Below are 22194 nucleotides of genomic sequence, written 5' to 3'. Positions count from 1 at the left end.
CGTGACCATAAAATAATAAGTATTAAAAGACTCCTTCTATTTTGTGTCGTTGTAATCTTCAAGTTGGAGTTGATGTTTATTCACGTTCGTTATAATCAATATTAAAGATGGAAGTACTGTTTACGCATGTCCCTCTAATTAGTTTTAAAGATAAAGCTGTTCTTTATACATGTCATTGTAATTAACTTTCGATATAGAGCTACTGTTAAAATATGCCAGTTTAATTCATTTTCACGAAAAGATGCTATTTATACATGTCTGTGTAATTCATTTTAAAGATGGACATACTCTTTATACATGTCTGTTTATTTCATTTTGATGAAAAGATGCTATTTATACACGTCTGTTTATTTCATTTTCAAGGTGAAACTGTTGTTTAAACATGTCTGTGTAAATCATTTTAAAGATGAAGCTACTCTTTATACATGTCTGTGTAATTCATTTCAAAGATGGAATTACTCTTTATACATGTCCGTGTAACTCGTTTTATGGATAGAGTTCTTGTTTATACGTGTCTGTGTGAATCTTGTTGAAGATGGAGCTACTCTGTTTATAAAAATTAAACTGACAAGTTTGACAACAGCCCCATCTTCAAAATGAATCAGATGGACATATAAAAACAGTAGCTCCATTTTCAAAATGAATTATCCAAACATACATAAAAAGTAGCTCAACATGGAACTACTATTTATAAATGTCTGTATAATTAATTTTGAACCAGAAGCTAGTATTTATACAGGTTTGTTTAATTCATTTTGTTGATGGAACTGCTGTTTATACATGTCCGTGTAATTCATTTTGTAGACGGAACTGCCGTTTATATATGTCTGGATAATTCATTTTGAAGATGAAGCTATTGTTTATACATGTATCTTTAATTCATTTCGAACATGGAGTTGCTATTTATATTTATGTGTACTAATAATTTTCATTATAGAACAAGTGTTTATATATATTCATATAATATATTTTGAAAATGGAACTGTTGTTTATATTTATATAGGTCCAAAAAATTAAGTTTGATCTGGAACTGGTACTTATACATGTCTATGTAATTCTTTTTGAACATGTGACTCTTATTTATACATGTACATTTAATTAATTTTGAAGATGGAGCTCCTGCTTATATCTGTCTGTGCAGTTAACTTTAAAGATGAAGTTTTGCTTATAGATGTCTGTGTACTTAATTTTCAACATAGAGCTCCTGTTTATACACATCCTTGTGATTCATACTCGAGCTGAAGATACTGTTTATTCATTTCTTTGCAATTCAGTTTGAATATGGAGCTACTGCTTACACATGTCCATGTAATTCATCTTATAGATGGAACTGCTGTTTATGCCTGTATGTGTGATGCATTTTAAAGATCAAGTATTTATACATATTCACCAAATTCATTTTGAAGATAGAACAATTGTTAATACAAGTTCATGTAATTCGTTTTGAGGATAGAACTTTCGTTATACATGCGCGTGTAATTCTTTTTGAAGATACAGGTACTCTGTATAGGGACATGTTTATACGAATTAAACAGAGGAGTATAAACAACAGCTTCATCCTCCAAATGAATTACACGGACATGAATAAACAACAGTTCCATCTTCGGCTGCTGTTTTTACATGTCTGTGTAATTTATACCGAACATAAACCTGTTGTTTATACCAGTACGTTTAATTAATTTTGAAGATGAAGTTGTTATTTATACTTGTCACTAAAATGTGGAGAAGAACTATTTAGCATGATTATGTGAGTGTATATACTTTTACCTGTAGGTTTCATAAATATCGTAGAGCAAACTATTTGAATCGATCAAAACTCTTACAATTCTTTCATACCATTCAAATTCTCATATTTTTGATATCAAACAAGTGTAATTTTTATTATTTATTTTGTTATCCAATCAATTGCAATATGATATAAATTTTTTTCCCACGTTAATCTGGACTTGTTTTGCGGTTTGGCTACTCTTAAACAATATTTAAAATGTTACAACATAGTATGTTTATTGAGTTTTAACTGGTTAACTTTGAACTTTCCCATATTACAAAACAGTATAAATCAAACTGAACTTTAGTTAATGCACTACGCGAAAGTTTTCCTATGATCAAAATCTTCTGCGTTAACTGTCGTTAAATATGATTTGTTTTTCTTTATCTGTTACTTATATATAACATAATTATAGAGCATAGAAGTATTGTATTTCAAGTCGTACCATAGCTCTGGTAAACAGCGTGGAGAATCTTGTAATGGTCAGTGTTAAAAGAATCTCCGTCTTGAAAAGTGACACAAGTCACATATTACATAATTTCTTTCCACGCTATTTCTATGTAATTTCATACGAATAGTTTTAGATTAAGTTTGCTTCAGAATTTTTGTGTGAAGCTAATTTAAAAGTTACGTGCGAATAGCTGTCCTTAATTCTGAAGTGATAAATTAAAATGAGGAAGTTAATCGACCCCACCTACTGCCAACCCTTAGGCTTTTTCAAGTAGAAGGATTTGACCACATTATTATAGTACACCTATAGCTTCATTCATATGCCAGTTTTTACGCTACTTTTATCTGACCACATAGCAAGATTTGACCACCACTATTATAATGCACTCACAACCCCCAGAGTACAAAAATTCTCAAATTCACAGTCTGGGCACTATAATCACGTGGCCACGCCCGGCCCCAAAACTCTAATGATTGAAAAGTTTTTCTAAAAGAAATTATGAATACTTGTCCTGTTTCTTGCACTTTGTTCTTCAAATGAATCTTGACAGGAAAGATCAATACGCTAAAAACAGTATTATCCACATGTATTTACATACCAAATGTTGTATGATGTTCCTTTAGCGTTATTGTTTCTCTTTCGCAAAATAGAGATGATAAAGTAATCTACTTCTAACCAAAAGTAATATCCTGCAGTTACTGTAAATTGGTTATCGTACCAGATTTCTCTGAACCATTCCAAAAAGGTTTTGAAAGACAAAAGAAAAACGTAACAAATCTACAGTTCTACGACGACTCTTCCAGTTTTGTCTGAAAATGTTTTAATGTTATTTTATTACACATTAAAACTACTTGTTTCTTTGACATCAGTTCATGATCCAGTTAGCAGCTCAAAAAAGCTACCTAGACAGATGCAGTTCATTAACAAATCATTTCAAGTATGTTCTCCTCTGTCTAAACCTGTTCAATGTCACATATAAAACATTTCTTTGAGTTGAAAATAAGAATGGATAGAAGAACAAATAAAACGAGAATGCAAGTTTTTATATTTAAAAGTAGGAATAAAGTAGTTTGCTCGGTTTATTCATGTATATGTACACGTAGTAATAGACAGGCCATCCGTAATTAACAGACACCTAAAGTTTAACTAAAACAGGTCATCCGTAAATAACAGATGGTGTTCTTGTTTGCAATTAACCACAGACTACACAAAAAGCTAACCGTGCTCTGCCCACCATAGGTATCAAAACTCGGTTTCTAGCAGTGTTTAAGTCCGCAGAAACTAAGAGATTAGCTGGAAAGATTTACTTGCAGAAAAACGCAGGATAAAATCGTTAAGTGTTGGAAGAAATATTTTGAGACAATTTTGAATTGTCCAGAATTAACAACCAAAGATGGCATTAGAACTGCACCAAATCAAAACATCAGTATAAAACTGAATGCTATAACCGAAGAAGGTGGAGAGAAGACTGTTACAAAAGAATTTTGTCCCGGCATGGCCAGGTGGTTAAGGCACTCGACTCGTAATTCGAGGGTCGGGGGTTCGAATCCCAGTAATACAAAACATACTCCAAACATGCTCGCTCTTTCAGCCGTGGGGGAGTTATAATGTGATGGTCAATCCAACTATTCGTTAGTAAAAGAGTAGTCCAAGAGTTGGCGGTGGGTGGTGATAACTAACTGCCTTCCCTCTAGCCTTACACTGCTAAACTAGGGACGGCTAGTGCAGATAGCTCTCGAGTAGCTTTGCGCAAAATTCAAAACAAACAAACAAACCAAGCATCCACCGCTAGCTGTTGTAATATACTTTAATTGAATAGTTGTATATGACCATCACTCTTATAACGCACCTACATTCTCAAGTTTGTATCACACTTTTGCGGCAGCCAGAAACGAAACTTTGACCAGTTTCAGTCAGATCCATAATCTGACACAAAAACCATTACCCTACGCCTAACTTCGAAAAAAAAGAAATAATTATCTTATATTGAATATTTAACCACAAAGTGCAGTTTCAAAATAAGAAAACACGAGATTTATTTACGATTATTTTCATCGTCAAACTGTAAAAAACTAAAATTATTTTACTGAGGCATAGTTTTAAAATAATTTTTGTTGTTTGTCAAAAGGATACACATAAAGTTGAAAACGAATATGATTTATAACATAATGAAAGTGAAACAGAATTTAGATGATAAATGGGAACTAAATAATGTAAATAGTGTTCAATTGTTCCAAATTAAGAAATAGGGATAATAAATAGGAATAAAATAAAATAGGGTAGGGTGTTAATCTACTGAATATCATTGGAAGTAAAAGGGGGGACTAAAATGAAGTATAGTGTTAGCCTGCTGAATATCTTTGAGGTTAAAACTGGAGGTTGTGAAATGGAATATGATGTTAATATGGTGGAAGCTAAGGTGGGTGTGATAAGTAGGAAGAAAATGAAGTGTAATATGTTAATAAAATTGCAAAAATCCAAATAATATAGCTAATCAAAAATTAAATAAAATAGTGTTAATGTGTTGAAAATTTATAAATTATGAGTAATTAAAACAAAAGAAACTGTTGTGGAGTATCGTTTTAATATGTTTGAATATCAAAAGTCAAGAGAATAGGTGTACTTATTAGGTAAGAATAAAGAGAAGAATATAATATGTTGGGAGAGAAAAGAAGGAACAAGTAGGAAAAATAACTATAGCGGAATGTGTTGATAACATATGTGAAAACGATGATATTAGCTAATAAGTAGTTGTCGTTTTCTTAGTGCAGCGATATGCATTGTTTTATACGCACGGGAAATCAAACATGGAATTTTAGTTTGTAGGCCCAAAATCATACCACTGATTTACCGGGGGACTAAATAATAGGTAGTGGAGAAACATAAAGTGAGGTGTGAAGTTCATGTATTTGAAATTGACATTATTACACGATAAGCACGTGATATTGATGTATTTGAAATTGACATTGTTACACGATAAGCACGTGATATTGATGAATTTGAAATTGGCATTGTTACACGATAAGCACGTGATATTTATATATTTGAAATTAATGTCGTTACATGATAGGTATAAATTTGAATACGTATGATGAGACATTAAACAACAGTGTTATACAACAAATTAGCGTTGATAATGTGTTAACAGGAGAAAATATCAGATGCTGAGTAAGATATGAATCTAAAAAAAGGGTAAGTTGAAACTACGTAAATAGCTAACTAAACTTTATAAGAACAATTTTCAAATGTTTGTTACAGTATTTTGAAAGAGGGAAGTAGCGTGTTCTGAGTACAGGAAAAATATGCATAAGAGTAAACAGTATATTTAACCTTTCAACTGTGGTTGACATCATATGATATAAGCATTTTGTGTGCAACGTTTTGAACAGCCCATTGAATCTTTGAGAATGGGATGGTAGGCAGATTTAACACAAACTGAAAGCGAAGGATTAAGGGCGAAACTGTTAACTGCAACGAAACGCTGATGATAATTATATGGATTGTGTTTTATCGTGGTATCCATTTTGTTGTTTTCTGTGTTTCAAATTAATGGAAAGTAATAGCATTGATCTAAAAAAATACACTAAGTTAACATTGGTCTAAGAAAAATTAAACTAAGTATTCATTTAATTTCCTCTTCAGAATGCAAAACGTTTTTGTTTGATTTTCTACAGTCTTTCCGTTAAACATTTCTAGGTGTTAGAATTGAAAGGTATACTAGGATGTACCTCGAGTAATAACTATTAGTTTGAAATAGTCAGTTAATAACCATCTGTTGAATAAAAGAAGATAGTGAAAAATAACTTTCTATTGGTGAATATATATTTAGAGCAAAGCCACATCAGTGTATTTTCTACGTCCACTGCAGAGAATTAAACCCCGGATTTTAGTGTTGTAAATCCATAAACTTACGCTGTCCCATCGGGGTACAATTTTATATTAAAAGAGGCCTTAAAATGCAGAAACATAATTCATTTGTGTTTTTCTTAACTTCAGTCATGTTTTTACAGAAACTATAAATAATATTTTACGATTTTAAGTTTTTTTTATGAACTGTCTAACCAATATAATGACATTTTTCATCTTCAGAGGTTTATAAAACTTTAGATTTTCGCCTATTATATTTTTTTTATACTTGTAATGAAAAAAACAACAACTAAAAATTAAGTATTGGTATTGTTTTTATATTAAAACCATCTGCTCTACCTGAAGATTAACTTTAATAATTTTCAGTGTATTACATCCGTTGACGAGCAGCTGATCAGTGCTGAACAGTTGTATTAGATCAGACAGGAGATAACAAATCATAAAAGTTACTTAGGTTGCTCAAGGGCGGAGTTTCGGTCTGTTGAAATTGACAATCTCTACATGTGTGGACTGATCCGATCTTTGATCTGAAAATTGCCTTGAGAATTATACAAGAACGTAAAACTTAGTAATTACACTAAATTAAATGTAAAAATATATATATTTTATGTGGTTTACATGCTGGATGCAATAAACTTGCTTCATAAGCTATCATCTAGATATATATGTCATTGCAAATGGATATATCAAATTAAAATAAATATTTTTTAAAGAAATGTTTTATTTCAAACGCCAATGAAAGACTTTATCAACCATTGCACAGCTACTAGTCTATAACTAATTCCAAAAACACAGCCTAATTGATTTAATAACGCGTATTTTGTGTTATCCTTGCTATAGGTTGCTGTCGTAGAACGGATAAGCCGATAGCTCTGGTTTCTTGTCTTTGATAGTTATAAAAACGTATTTCTCATATTATAAACTGAAAGAGTATCAAAGAGTGTTCCTATTGAGTATAAGGGCTATTGAATCAGTATTATTAGTACCAGTAAATTAATGATGAATAATACGCGCCACCTTGTGACTCAGCAGTAAGTCACTATGACACTAAAACGCAGACTTCGATACCCGTGATGGGCACGATTCAGATAGCCCACTATGTGATTTCGTTCTTAACATCAAAACTATCTAAATAATTAACTAAACAACTGCATTACATCTTTAGAAAACTAAACACAATATTCAATACTTTATTGAAACTTAATACAGAGCACTGACCACCAAACTTCGCTAGTGCTGCAATTCTGTCATCATTGGACACGATTCAATATTTCGACTGAATCTCATTTTTTTATCCCAGCAAATCCTCAATGGCTAAGCGGTTATGTCTGCTGATTTATGACGCTAAGAATAGGGTTTGGATATCCGTGTTTGGCTCCACGGATAACCATTATATAGCTTTGTACGGATAACCATTATATAGATTTGTACGGATAACCATTATATAGATTTGTACGGATAACCATTATATAGCTTTGTACGGATAACCATTATATAGATTTGTACGGATAACCATTATATAGCTTTGTACGGATAACCATTATATAGCTTTGTACGGATAACCATTACATAGCTTTGTACGGATAACCATTATATAGATTTGTACGGATAACCATTATATAGATTTGTACTTAATTACGAACAAACGAAACTACTCCACTTCAATGTAGTGAAGCAGTTGAATAAAGCAGCACATTATACACATGAACTAACATTTGATCAAAAATAATTTCAAACAGTATCGAATCGTTTGTTATTATCAATCATCCTACTGCACTATTGTTTTCTGAAACTGTTTAAAGTATAAGTAAGCTTGAATGGTTTTAGTACTCTCTATATTAGCGTGATTAAAGATTTCCTGATTTATATGATTAAATGTGAACTGAGAATGGAAGGGTTGAAAGGTCCGACCCCATGATTTCTATTGAAAATGCTCCATTTTGTCATGTGTGGCGTGTTATACAAGTGACTTTCAACTCCGCTATTTCGTTGAGAGTAGCCATACAGGTGGCGGATGTTGCTGCTCCATTTTTCAGTGGCTATAAATCAAAGATGACCATTTCTTTTCGTGGGAACTTTGATCTGGTCGCCTAGATCGTAAATTGTAGAAAGTGTATGTAGTTTAAAATTACTAGAGACAATATCGGTTTAATGCTGTTCTGTGTAATTATTCTGTTTCTCGTCAAATCTAGTTCACCTATTTGTATTTTCTTCAGTCAGAATATTCCATTGACTAACATATTTTGAATTCGATTGTTAAGTACGAGTAACCTAACATAAAACTGTAATCACTCTCTTGTTGAAAAAACGTGCGCACTAACGCCACAAGCGATTTTTGCCACAGCGAAATGCTGCAGACCATAACTGGCTGGCTATTTTTGTCACACGTTTTCCAAACGTAAAATTAAAGAAGGGGTAGTAAAGGTCATTAAACTAACAAACTCTCAGAAATTAACAAGTGTAAGAGACAAAGTCTCTGTGGATATTTCTGTACATATTTGTATAATTGTTGTTTCTTCTCTCATATCTCCCACCCTAGAACTTCTGTTTCGATGAAAAAAAGTAAATGACCTAAAATTTTGTAGTAGCAGTTAAGCCTAATTTCACTTCAAATTACGGTCAATTACAGCAATTTCCTGCTTCTATCTAGAAGAGAGCGTCAAGATAATTAATTGTTCAATACCATAAAAAAGCTCAGTCATTCATAAAGCACCGCAGGGGTTCTAGTCAAAAAAGCCTTGTACAATTTGATGCTTTTTACCTTCCACGACCGTTGCTCCACCTGTTATCCGGAAATTGTTTGAGTTACAGTTCTGCAAACGTATTAAACGAGTCAAAATTGATGGATTTTTGTTAATTAGTAGCAGTCGAAAGAGGTTATTTGCTTCAACGTTTGTCTATCAGCACAGTTTTACCAGTCCTAAAAAATATTTCTCGTTGCTAAATAAACACCTGTAAACGCACGAGCAATAATTTGAAAAACAAATTGTTAAAAACAATAATTTATAATATTTAAGTTCAACTTCCTAGAATTAATTGTTTCGTTAATCGAATGAAATACTCAGTTAATTGGTTAATCAAGCTAATTACAAACAACAGATGACGTCTGTTATCCAATTTCTGAAAGCTTTGTTCGATAGTGTGAAAAAAAGGTCTGATGGTTGTACAACCTAATGTTTGAAAAAGCTTTTAGTTAAAGCACATACTCCTTAAAAACAGTTTACACGAGACATTCCATTTTGTAATAATCAGGACAAGGTACAGAAGAAATGAAATAAAACGAGAATATTCTAAGGCCATTAAGGAGTGTGTGTGTACTTGTCTACAAACCACACAAAATCATTTTTCACAAGTAAAGTCATTACAAACCTTCAGCGGGTGACAATCTTTGGCATCGATCTAGTTGGTTGATGACGACTTGGACTGCTTGTAACTGAAATTCTGAGCTGAATATGTCATTGTCTGTTTGCTTTTGCATCTGATAGCAACTTGCACGATTTATGTTACAATTCGACAAACTGAATTGCCAATGAGATCTGGATAACAAATGCTGCAGTACCATTTTTAAATAATACATCTATATATGTGTGTGTGTAGGTGATGTGGGACAGGATAAGTGAGAAGGAAGGGCTAAAATGTGTATCTACTTCTGGATTTGGACTGTGAATGGGTGTGGAGTTCTTTTATAAATACTTTTATTAACATATATAAACTAGATAACACATAAAAACACGCACACGCACATGTATATCGGGCCCAGCAGAATTATGTTACCACTTATTTTATATAGAAAATCAAAGTTAAAATCTGATTTCGCACAAACTTGTGAACGCATTACCTAGTTACCTGAAACTTTTGCGAAAGCTTTGTTTGTTTGTTTTGGAATTTCGCACAAAGCTACTCGAGGGCTATCTGTGCTAGCCGTCCCTAATTTAGCAGTGTAAGACTAGAGGGAAGGCAGCTAGTCATCACCACCCACCGCCAACTCTTGGGCTACTCTTTTACCAACGAAAAGTGGGATTGCCCGTCACATTATAACGCCCCCACGGCTGGGAGGGCGAGCATGTTTGGCGCGACTCGGGCGCGAACCCGCGACCCTCAGATTACGAAGCACACGCCTTAACGCGCTCGGCCATGCCAGGCCCTTTTGCGAAAGCAAAATGGATTCATTTTGCAGTCAACCCCCGGTAATCCAGTAGTAAAATACTAGGGCTTATAACACTAAGATTCCGGATTCCATTCATGCGCTCGACTTTATTTCAAACAAATATTTTAAGTTTACATAAATTAAAGTAAACATTGAAGAGTATATTCTGCTTTAGTAAACATTTAACCAAAAATTCTTGAGTCTAAGTCGTTTACCTTCCTATATTTCTATTTTAATAGAAGAGAACAGGAGGGAACTAAGACTAAAAATAATCACTGACGCTAAGAATTTTCGTACATTTTTCTTCAACAAGTGCTTAATTATGCGACAAGTGTGCGTGTCAGAGTACAAGTATCAAACACAAATGAATGTCTGACGTCGAGGGTGTGTGGGTCTGGCTTCTGTATTAAAAAAAGTTTAAGTTAGTACGTGATAAACATTACAACCGTTACTGGAAGACAGGTTTCTAGTGTGAGAGTTGGTTGTGTGACAAGTGTTACGTCAGTGCGTGACAGCCATCACAAATATTAATGACATCTGTTCTCGAGGGTAAGACAGATTGATGTGTTTTTATTTATTTGAGAAACTGACGCACTTATCGTCTATATGACGTTTATCGTTAAGATTTTCTTACGTAAAAGTACAAATCAGAATCAGTTTGAATTTTTTTGTCTGCCAATAAAAAATCAATCTATTTGTACGATTTGATAGAAATTGTTAATAACCTAACATAAGTTATGTATTTGAATAACGTGTCACTATTCTGCCATAATTAATTAATCACAATTATTCAACAGAATAGCAAGTAATTTAATGAGAATTTTCTTCTACTCCCTAAAATTTATAATTTCCTTGGATAACAGAAATAATCCAAAAATTGTATCGAAGCCTAATATATTATTTTTTCTCTATCCCATTGCAATAGACTAGTTTCAACGAGTTCACGTCACATCAACACTGTTTGAGAGAGCAAAATGATAGAATGCAAACAGTTTGCAATGTTTGATATAAGGTCTTTTCCTTGTCCCTTAAAGCTTAAAATACCAGACCTCTTTAACAAATATGTTATTTTAAAAAATCTGATGGATATAACATAATTCCACTGGTCGTTTTAGGATTAAAAACATGATGTGTTATATTTTTTATGTCTAAACACAAGAAATCTGCTGACAAGGAAAGAAATCCTTTGAATCATTTTGACCTGTAATTTCTGTTAAAAGTTTAATTTATTTTAACTTATTACAGAACATAGGTGTAAACGTTGTATGATTGGAGATTGAACTCGCTAAAGATAAGGTAACTTTTCAATTATGTTTGAATCTGTGACCAGTACAGTTTGTTTTCGAATTTCGAGCAAAGCAGCCAATCAACATCACACACCATCAACTCATGAGCTACCTTTTATTAACGTATAGTTGGATTGATCGTCCCATTATAATGTCCCCGCGGCTGAAAAGGCAGCCACATTTAATGAAAGGGATTCCAACCCCTGGTCTGCAACTAGTGAGTCGGACGCCATAACCATTAGACTAGGCCAAGTTGAACTAATGTGGAAGATAGGATAAATGTATTACAACCTTTTTTATTGTTGTGTTGCAAGCTCATCTCAGACTTACCCAGCACCATCGTTATTGAACCATCAGGAAAACTTCCATTCATCCCTGTCTTTCTTGCAATTGTTCCAATGTTGACCAAGCATATTTCATATTCGTTTGGACAGTTAACTTCCAGCTCATGTGTTTCTCATGTGTTTTCTGTACTCTTCTATCCACGTGCGGCACACATGTCCAAGCCATTAAACTTGTCTCTCTTTGATGACTGATGTAATGAATTGTTACATAGTCTTTCTAAGCACTTCATCATTTGTGGTCTTATCCCTCCAAATTATTTCTTCATTTGTGGTCCTCATTCATGCAAAATCACTTCTTCATTTGTAGTATTATTCCTTCAAAATGACTTCTTCATTTGTAGACTTATTTCTCCAAAATCACTTTCTCATTTGTGATCTTACTCCTTGAAAATATACGCACAGTCTTTCATAACCATCTTTTTTTTCTAATCTGCCACGGTCAGCACCGAAGTCTTACATTCACATAATATTGTTGATAATACAACAACTTCATACAGCCACACTTTTGTCTGCAAATTGAAACCCTCATTAATCCAAATGTTGTTGAGGTTTCCAAACGCAGAGCTTGCTTTACTTATTCGCATTATAATCTCACTTGCGCATTTTCCATCACTTGTTACAATAACAAAGCTTCAAAATCTGTTCTAGTGATTTACCTCTTATCAGAATTCTCGTATCATCCGACCTTATTCTTGCCTTCATCATTTTTGTATTGTCTACATGAATAGTGAAACCAGCCTTAGCATATTTTGTTTCTTTTTGCTGTTTTTTTAATGCAATACCTACTAGGAATTAATCCAGTAAAACAATATCATTCGCAAAGTCCAAATTATATAATTACTCAGAGACTTGGTGTAACCATGCATGAGACTGCCCTTCTCATCACTCAGTCAATCAGAATGGCAAGTAATAAAGGAAATACAATTTACCCTTGCCTTACTTCTGTAATAATCTAACTAATTCCCTGGTTCATTTTGTTTGTTTCTGAATTTCGCGCAAAGCTAATCGAGGGCAACCTACGCTAACCATCCCTAATTTAACAGTGTTAGACTAAAGGGAAGGCAGATATTCATCACAACCCACCGCCAACTGCTGGGCTACTCTTTTACCAACCAATAATGGGATTGACCGTAACATTGTAACGCCCCCACGGCTGAAAGGGCGAGCATGTTTGGTGCGACTGGGATTTGAACCCGCGAGCCTCAGACTGGGAGTGGAGATCCTTAAGCACTTGCCCATGCCTGACTCCCCTCGTTCAGACTCGGTTCTAACTAAAAACACTGTCTTGGTATAAACATTCCATAGCATTTACTACCTTTTCAGGTGTACCATAGCTCCTGGTTATGAACCACATAGTTTCCCTATTAACACTATCAAGCGTTTTTTACAAAATCCATGTAAATTATCTGTCTTAATATAAAAAAAACACGTTCAAGGCAAGATTATCTCGATCGTAAACCTGCTTATTTGTAGTCTCATATCTGCAGCTTTTTTAAACTGGTTCAAGGTAATTCTTGACATCATTTTATTAGATACTGCTAATAGGAAAGTATCTCTACATTTTGAACACTGGCTCAAATCATCCATTCTTAGGAGTGAAATGTGGATTTAATTTCTTCAATCATTCGGAACTTCTTCGATCCACAATATATTACAACAAATGCCAAAAGTTCAATAATTTATTCTTCTTCAGCCTTTAATAATTCTGCACGAGTTTTATCGACATCCACTAACTTCTCATTTTAAAATTCTCTTGTTTGTTTGTTTTGAATTTCTTGTTAAGCTACACGAGGGCTATCTGCGTTAGCCGTTCCTAATTTTGCAGTGTAAGACCACAGGGAAGACAGCTAGTCATCACCACCCACTGCCAACTCTTGAGCTACTCGTTTACCAGTGAATATGAGATTTACCATAACATTATAACGCCCCCACGGCTGAAAGAGCGAGTATGATTTGTATTACTGGGATTCGAACCCGCGACCCTCGAATTACGAGTCGAGTGCCTTAACCACCTGGCCATGCCAGGATAAAATTCTTTTGTAACAGTCTTCTCTCCACCTTCTTCGGTTATAGCATTCAGTTTTATACTGATGTTTTGATTTGGTGCAGTTCTAATGCCATCTTTGGTTGTTAATTCTGGACAATTCAAAATTGTATCAAAATGTTTCTTCCAACACTTAACGATTTTTTCCTGTGTTTTTCTGCAAGTAAATCTTTCCAGCTAATCTCTTAGTTTCTGCGGACTTAAACACTGCTAGAAACCGAGTTTTGATGCCTATGGTGGGCAGAGCACGGTTAGCTTTTTGTGTAGTTTGTGGTTAATTGCAAACAAGAACATCATCTTTTAGTAAAAATTATTTTTGCATTTTAGGCACATAGTACCTGTCGTGGTAAAATTACATCATTTTAATGTACTTGTTCCCAGTGGGTTAGCGATAAGTTTATGGACGTAAAACACTAAAATCTGAAGTTTAATTCCACATTTTTTACGCTAATTGTTTAAGTTTGTTTGTCTCAAGTTCAGCTCAAAGATATACAATGGGTTATTTATGCTCTGCCCACCACGAGTATCGAAACCCATCTTTCAGCTTTGTAACTCCACAAATATACCGTTGTGCCACTGGGAAACTTTCTCAAGCTAATATCACGTGACACTAAGCGTTCTTGAGTTATAAAAAATTCATAAAATGTAGTAAATTTCTGCTTAAAAGTTGTCAATGAATAGTAACCTTCCACCTGTATGATTCTTTTGAAAACTTGAGTTTCAAGCTACTAATATAGTTTGTTTGACCTAACCAACACTTATGTATCTGCAAGTCCTTTCATCTTATAGTTTTTGCTGCTCTAAATCAGTCGTCTTTTATCCTAAGGACAAAAAATTAAAAAAAGATCCACTTTTACTCTTAGATGAAGCTGTACTAAAGATATTAGACCAATAGCTTACGTGTAAACGTGCACATAAAGTTTTATCAAAAGTTAGTGATTTTTATTCAACTTTGTACATGTGACTTATATTTAGAACAAATTTGATACCTACTGGAACGTTGTAAAGTTTAAGTCACGAAATGCCTAATTCTTCTCGTGATTCATGGCATGCGCATATTTTGCTGACAGTACAAATTGCAACGTTAAGTATCCCTTAGGTGACGTCATTTTCGTGTATATTAATTGACTGACAGACTGCGAGTGATTAAAACAGGTGACCCCCTTGGACCTTTCTTTGGGTAAATTATTGTTACTCTTGTAAGAATAATAATTCTCTGTACGTATGATTTTACATCGATTTATTTCTAACATCATTTGAATCAGATAATGGTGATGCTATGCAAAATAGACTATTTAATTTAAGTTTTTTATAGAGTACTGTGAGTATGTGTGTATTTTCTTATAGCAAAGCCACATCGGTCTATCTGCTGAGTCCACCAAGGGGAAACGAACCTCTGTTTTTAGCGTTGTAAATCTCTAGACTTAGTGTTGTACCAGCGGGGGACTATGGAGTAATGTTGTGGGCGTTTTATTTTTCTTTTATGTTACCTAGTTATAACAATGTCTAAAATACTTTAGTCAGCACTGAAAGATCTATATTGTTATTTACGTATTAACCTCTGATGCCAAACTGTGGTTAATTTGAGGGCTTATAATTTCACCTATTCATTAATACTTGAATTTCATTAAGTTAATTTTTTTCTAAACAACACTAGATAAAAACTGTTTTCTTCAAACTTCTCTTCAAAATTGTGTTTTCTCTCTAGCTATATTCTCAGCCTCTTTGTTACTTTACTCACTTCCATGAAAATTCACAATCTGTAAAATGTTTCAACATTCTTTTACAGGTATTAATAAAAATATAACATCTATATTGCATTTTCTAATTAATTTCCTGATTAATTATTACAGTTAACCTTATATTTACCAGTTCTTAGTGTTGAGATAAAATTATTCGTGTCCAAACACTTGTTAGCTTCTTATTTATTGCAGCATTCTTTGTAAGAGTAATATTTTTTATAAAGGACTCTTTGTGAGGTATTTAATATGTTCGTTGGATCACAAACATGTATTTGTTTATATGTGTGTGTGTTTCATCATGTACTTTAGTGTTATACAGTTCATTTCTCTGTATTGAATGAACCACTACTGCAACATTCACGTTACGTGCAAGAGATACACTGGGTAGCACAGTTGTGTCGAACTTTAGAAATTAATATTTCAGGTTTTAAAAATAATAATTGATCAAATTCAGAAAAATAAAGAATTTTTCACTAAAATTCTATTTACCAGAATCAAATGTAATTCCTGGAAAAACCAGTGAAAAATTTAAAACGTTCACGGTAATGTCGATATGAACTCACTCCACATCTGGTTCTTCATATACCATCAAATATGTCTTTCAGCCTCTTTTCTCCCATTAGGTGGGTCAGCATTACTTGAGAAAGTGTCCTCATTCTTCTCTGACACATCAGTTTTCATACCAAACTCATGTTCGAGCTGGTGCGCCACTGACTCACCTGTGATTTATGAACGCAAATGATTGGCGTGCTGTAACTGCTCATAAAAGGTGCCACAGGCTACATACATTTGAGCTATTCCCTACTACTAATACTGGCTGCGTTTGACCTCTCAATACAGCAAGAACTGAAAGTAAAGTTTAAATTCTCGAGTAATTGCGCATGTATAGTATATTAGCGGTGTATAATATTGTGATCTCTTCTGTAGTAAGGAATAGATATAAAGAACTGATCTCTTTTCTTTGTAAAATAATTCAATATAAGTAACTTTAAGCTTTCCTTTGATTATCAAACTTTTAGAAGAAAGGTAATATGTAAACTCTACCTTTAAAATACCAAGAAAAGTCGCATCAGCAACTCGGGGGAAAAATATAAATAGAATGAGGCTGTAAGAAAAGCAAAGGAGAAATGACTTTCGTGAGGAAAAAAGAAGTCGAGCTTAAAGCTGAGAGTTACAAAAGCTAAGATACGTGTAAAACAAGCTGAATTAAGAAGAGAGATTTGAAGAAATGATAGAAGCAGCGGTAACAAGAGTTTGAGAGAAAGTAAGGGAGAAGAGAGGGGTCACCACTGGTTCTCCGTATGTTATATCTACCACTTTAATTTGGTTTGTGTACGTTTCGTGCAGGAAATTAAAAGCTTATCTGAAGGCGTTAAGACTTTTTAAAGTAAACGTTCTTAATTCTTTTTTAAATCTATTTCAAATAACTTGGACGTCTGTGCAGGATACGGTTAATTCCATTCATACTAGTATGTAAACATACTACACTTAGTGTTATTAATGGTATTATGGCAAATTCCATTACAAAATGTTCATATAAAGCCGAAATCATCTTGCGCTTAATTTTCACAATAACCAGTTTTCACCATTCGACCATAAAAACGGACTAATACAATGAGCAGAACAAAGCTGTTTTGTTACTAGGTGTATTAGGGCAACACGAAGGTTCACTACCTTTAATTGATAATTACTTAAATTAAATTAAATTTATTAATTAATTTGTTATTTTATTAATTTCAAAGAAAAACTTAAATTTGAAATTTAAAGTTAACCTTTGTCTGTTTTACTAGAATAATTAATATTTTGTAATACGTCTTTCTCATTGTGTTTTTCCCCATAAGTTTCATATAAGTGGTAATCTCTTCAATGTTTAATCATAGTTTATTTTTTACATTGAACTATAGTACTCTTTGTCAATATTTTTTTAATTATATCTTTTGAACACAAATTAGGTAATGTGCTTTATCGTCAATGTGTATATTGTGTTTATAATCAAAGATAGCTTGGTGTTTAATCTGGTTACATAATGTATATAGTTCAGTAAATACCGGTTGTTGTAAAACTTTCTTTACTTCATAAAATGTCTTCCCGGTTATCGGTTTAATCTGGTCGTGAATAAAAACCTAGTCTGATTCGTCTAATAAAATTATTTACAACTTGTTTCACTTGTAACTAATTAGTTAAAAGATAACAAAATAAACCCTGAAAATAAAGACCAACATTAAAAATATTTAACACGTTAATACCTTACCCAACTGTTACTGACTCGTTATTCGTTAGTTATGGATTATCCCTATAATGACTTTGTTTTTAAATTATTCTGGTTTCCCCGATTCCTTTGTATTTCACTTTCAGACTTATTTCACTGGTTTGGTTTGAATTTCGCGCAAAGCTGTTCCAGGGCTATCTGCGCTAGCCGTCCCTAATTTAGCAGAGTAAGACTAGATGGAAGGCAGCTATTCATCACCACCCACCGCCAACTCTTGGACTACTCTTTTACCAATGAATAGTAGGATTGGCCATCACATTATAACGCCCCAATGATTGAAAGGGCGAGCATGTTTGGTGTGACGGGGATTCGAACCCTCAGCTTGCGAGTCGAGTGCCTTAACCACCTGGTCATGCTGGGCCACTCCTTTCACTGATGATGATTATTAAAATGGTTGTTATAATATCGTTGACAGTATACATTTCTGGATTATTCGATATAATTTATTCGATGGTAGGTGTCTCTATCCTCTGTTTTCAAGAGAATAATGTCTGTTGTTTTTTTTTCCTTTTCTATATTTATTGAAAGAGCGTGCATACAAATTGCTGCGTATTTTCAGTTGTCTCGACATAATTTCTACTTGAACTGTTTCAGTTTATTTATCCTAAATTGTTTCATTTTTTCTTTCAATTTTCATTCTATCTTTTCATGAAATTTTCAGTTTGATCACGTTCACTCGGCCAAGATATTTACAATCATGTTGACGTCATCTTTCTGTCCTTATATAAAATAGTAGCTTGCTCGTATTTCTAAACATTTAGTTTAACTCTTTTTTAATTTGTTTTTCTAAACTTAATCTTATATTTAGTTATTATTTATATCACTTTTTATAATATTTTTACTGGATGTGTGTTTATATATATATGTATGTTCGACTTCGTTAAAAGATTTGTTATTAGTTACTTTGGCTGACGTCAGTGTTAAAGCTGAAAAAGCGCTGACGTCCTATCAAAAATAAAAATAAAAATACAACGTTATTTCGAACCTGTGGGTGATTTGTAAACGTGTGTGTTTTGTTACAGCAAAGCCAATGTCTGCTATCTGCCGTGTCCTCTGAGGGAAATCGAACCTTCATTGTAACGTTTCAAATCCAACGAATTATCGTATAGCACCTGTTATGTGTATCAGGCTGTTGCATATGATTGTATGATTTTCACGTGCAAATTTGAAACTCGATTTTTAGTGGCTGAAAGAGAAATATTATCGTAAGTTTGTCAGAATAACATAGTATATTGTTTGGTTCATTACAAGACCACGTTATTTTTTCTAATTTCAGAAACTAAGTCATATTTTTATTGATTTTTGTCATCATGGATAAAATTGATGTTCGTGTAATTTCCCTTACGAGTTCAAGCTTGGTCACGATAATGCGATAGCAGATCGTAATGTCAAACATGCATTTAGTCATGACACAGCTAATGAGCGTACAGCACAGCGTTGGTTTAAGAGATTTCGCTTTGGTGACACAAGCTTTGAAAGTGAGCCTCGGGGTCGTCCTCAGTCAGCCATTAATGAGGAAGAATTGGAGGCCTTAGTTGAATCAGATATCCGCCAAACCGTGAGAGAACTTGCCGACGAATTAACTGAAAACCATCAAACAAGAGTCGAAATTTGTTCCTCACTCCTTACTAGCAACAAAAACGACCTGTTTATCCATAGAATTGTCAGCTTCGAAGAAAAGGGATTTTTTTACGACAATCGACGAAAATTCAGGCAGCGGCTTGACTATGATGAGTCACCAAAACATATGCCCAAAACCAGCTCTTCACCCTAAGAAGGTTATGGTTAGTGTTTGGCAGCAGGTGTTGCATTATTCATTCTTAAATCCAAAAGAAACAATCACAGCAGATTAATATTGTTGTGAACTCGAAATTACGCAACAAAAGTTGTTACGAAAACACCCAACAAGGGTCAATCACAGTGGACCCATACTGCTCGTCCTCAAGTCTCACGCGTTACTTTCCAAAAACTAAATAAACTTCAGCAAGGAACTTCACCTCGTTCACTATATTCGCCAAATCTCTTTCCCAACAAATTATAACTTTTTTAAAGATTTAGACACTTTTTAAAGGAAAAAAAGATTGAAAACCATGGGTCAGTTGAAAGTGCCTTCGAAAACTTCATTGCTTCATAGGACGTCCAATTCTTTAAAGATGGGATTTATAAACTTGCAATTCATTGGCATAAGTGTGTTAAGTCTGAAGGAACTTATTTTGATCAAATAAACTAAACAACAACAAAAAAGATGTACTTGTTTCACATTTTCCTTTAAATACCTGGCATTTCACATGCAACGTCACATGTACATAACAAAAGCGACGAAGTGAGATTAACATTATAATTTATGTGCAGTGAGAGAGAGGTGTGTTAAAAGTACATATATGTCACCATAGAAAAGTGGTATTGACAATAAAGTTTACATAGAACAAAAGACGAGAGAGAGTTACAAGTGGGAGGAAAGAGTACATTTTAGATATAACGACAGATGGAGCTGGAAATGCCACAGAGTTTATTTATTTAAATACAGAGAAGTAAAGTTAAAACTTAACAGTGCAATTTATATGAAACAAGAGAAGTAAAACTTAAGAGCACAATTTATGTGAAACAACAGCGATATTGCGTTAACTCAACAAGGCAGTTTATATACATAGGAAAACGGAAGTGGGATTAATAGTACAATTTCTTCGTAAGAAGAGAGAGCTAGGGCTTACTTTACAAGTTATATGGAGTAATGGAAAAACTTGTATATGTAAAAACGGTTCGTTTGGGTTGAGAAAATTGTTTATATAGAGAAGCGAACAACGTTTCGACCTTCTTCGGTCATCGTCAGGTTCACAAAGAAAGAAAGAGGTAACTGACCGATAGCTGACCACATGTTTGAAGGGGGTTTGTGTAACTGAGGGTAGGAATGTAGAGGGCGTGCTTAGATGTTTGAATATATATATTTTAATATAGGTATATAGGTGTTCCTTTGTAAATATATGTATATTCAAACATCTAAGCACATCTATATATATTTTTTTAATATAAATATAAAGGTGTTCCTTTGTAAATATATATATATATATATTCAAACGTCTAAGCACGCCCTCTACATTTCTACACTCATTTACACAACCTCCTTCAAATATGTGGTCATCTATCGGTCAGTTACCTCTTTCTTTCTTTGTGAACCTGACGATAACTGAAGAAGGTCGAAACGTTGTTCGCTTCTCTACGTAAAATTTTCTCAACCCAAACGATCCGTTTTTACATACATATTTTTCTCTACAAGTGAGTTTTCTCGTCATCACCAATGGAAAAATTGTATAGTAATAACATGAATCTCACGTAGAGAAATATAGTAAAACTAATGTGAAACTTAATTCTACCAGACATGAAGCTAAAGAAACTAAAGAAAAATTGTTTTTAGTATAGTCTGTGCGCCTTTTCTAAGCTGGCGAGATATGGTTATAATTAGCTATACTCGTTGGTATTAAATCTATTATATTTGTAATACTACATTTCTATTTAGTCCCTTGAAGTTTTTCAAGAGGAAAAAGTGTATTTCAGTCATATCCGTTTCGCTAAATCTAGAGCTCATTAGGTGCCCGAGAAACAAAAAATACAATTGTGGTAAGAACAATATTCATATAAGCCGTTTGTTACAACGGTAAACGATATGGTTAAAATTTTTTAAATACTCTTTCTCTTTAAATACCTTAAGGATGAGCAAGTAATATATTATTTAAAATATAATAGGTTTAATACTATTGTATTATGACAAGTTCAATTAATTAAAGTTGCTGTTCTTTGTTATCTGCAAACTACACTAAATCTATTAAACACGTGGGGAACATGTTTTATTGTTTCTTGTCGATCCAGGTTATATTTCTTTAGAAGATATTATGTAATTACTTATCAAATCTGGTTATATTCTCGCAAAAACACACGATAAGGTGCTATGTAATTACATGCCGAAACTAAATATTAATGATATCCCAATATCTACCTCAAGAGCGACAGATTCTATATATATATCTGTGGTTTATATATATATCTGTGGCTTATATATATATCTATGGTTTATTTATATATCTGTGGTGTATATATATATCTGTGGTTTATTCAAAATATTTTGGTGATTTTAATGTGAATTCGTTTGTCTGAATTTTGCGAAAAACTACACCATAGTTTTCCGCGTTAGCCGTCCCTAATTTAGCAGTGTAAGACTAGAGGAAAGGCAGCTAGTCATCACCACCCACCGCCAGCTCTTTGGCTACTCTTTTACCAACGA

At 33.5% G+C, this 22194-nt stretch overlaps 1 protein-coding gene across 1 annotated transcript; it reads left to right on the top strand.

Moving 5' to 3' along the window:
• The first annotated feature begins 4548 nt into the window (after nt 1-4548).
• Nucleotides 4549-19692, top strand: LOC143223881 (histone-lysine N-methyltransferase SETMAR-like). Its single transcript, XM_076452355.1, has 2 exons — nt 4549-4638; nt 19267-19692. Exons 1-2 carry the CDS (start codon nt 4549-4551, stop codon nt 19690-19692), a joined length of 516 nt encoding a protein of 171 aa, XP_076308470.1.
• Nucleotides 19693-22194: the final 2502 nt, after the last annotated feature.

Source organism: Tachypleus tridentatus, chromosome 8 (genome assembly GCF_004210375.1).
Source record: "Tachypleus tridentatus isolate NWPU-2018 chromosome 8, ASM421037v1, whole genome shotgun sequence".
NCBI lineage: Eukaryota > Metazoa > Arthropoda > Merostomata > Xiphosura > Limulidae > Tachypleus > Tachypleus tridentatus.
Note: the sequence above shows the minus strand (reverse complement) of the source record. Positions and strands in the feature narration are given on the sequence as shown.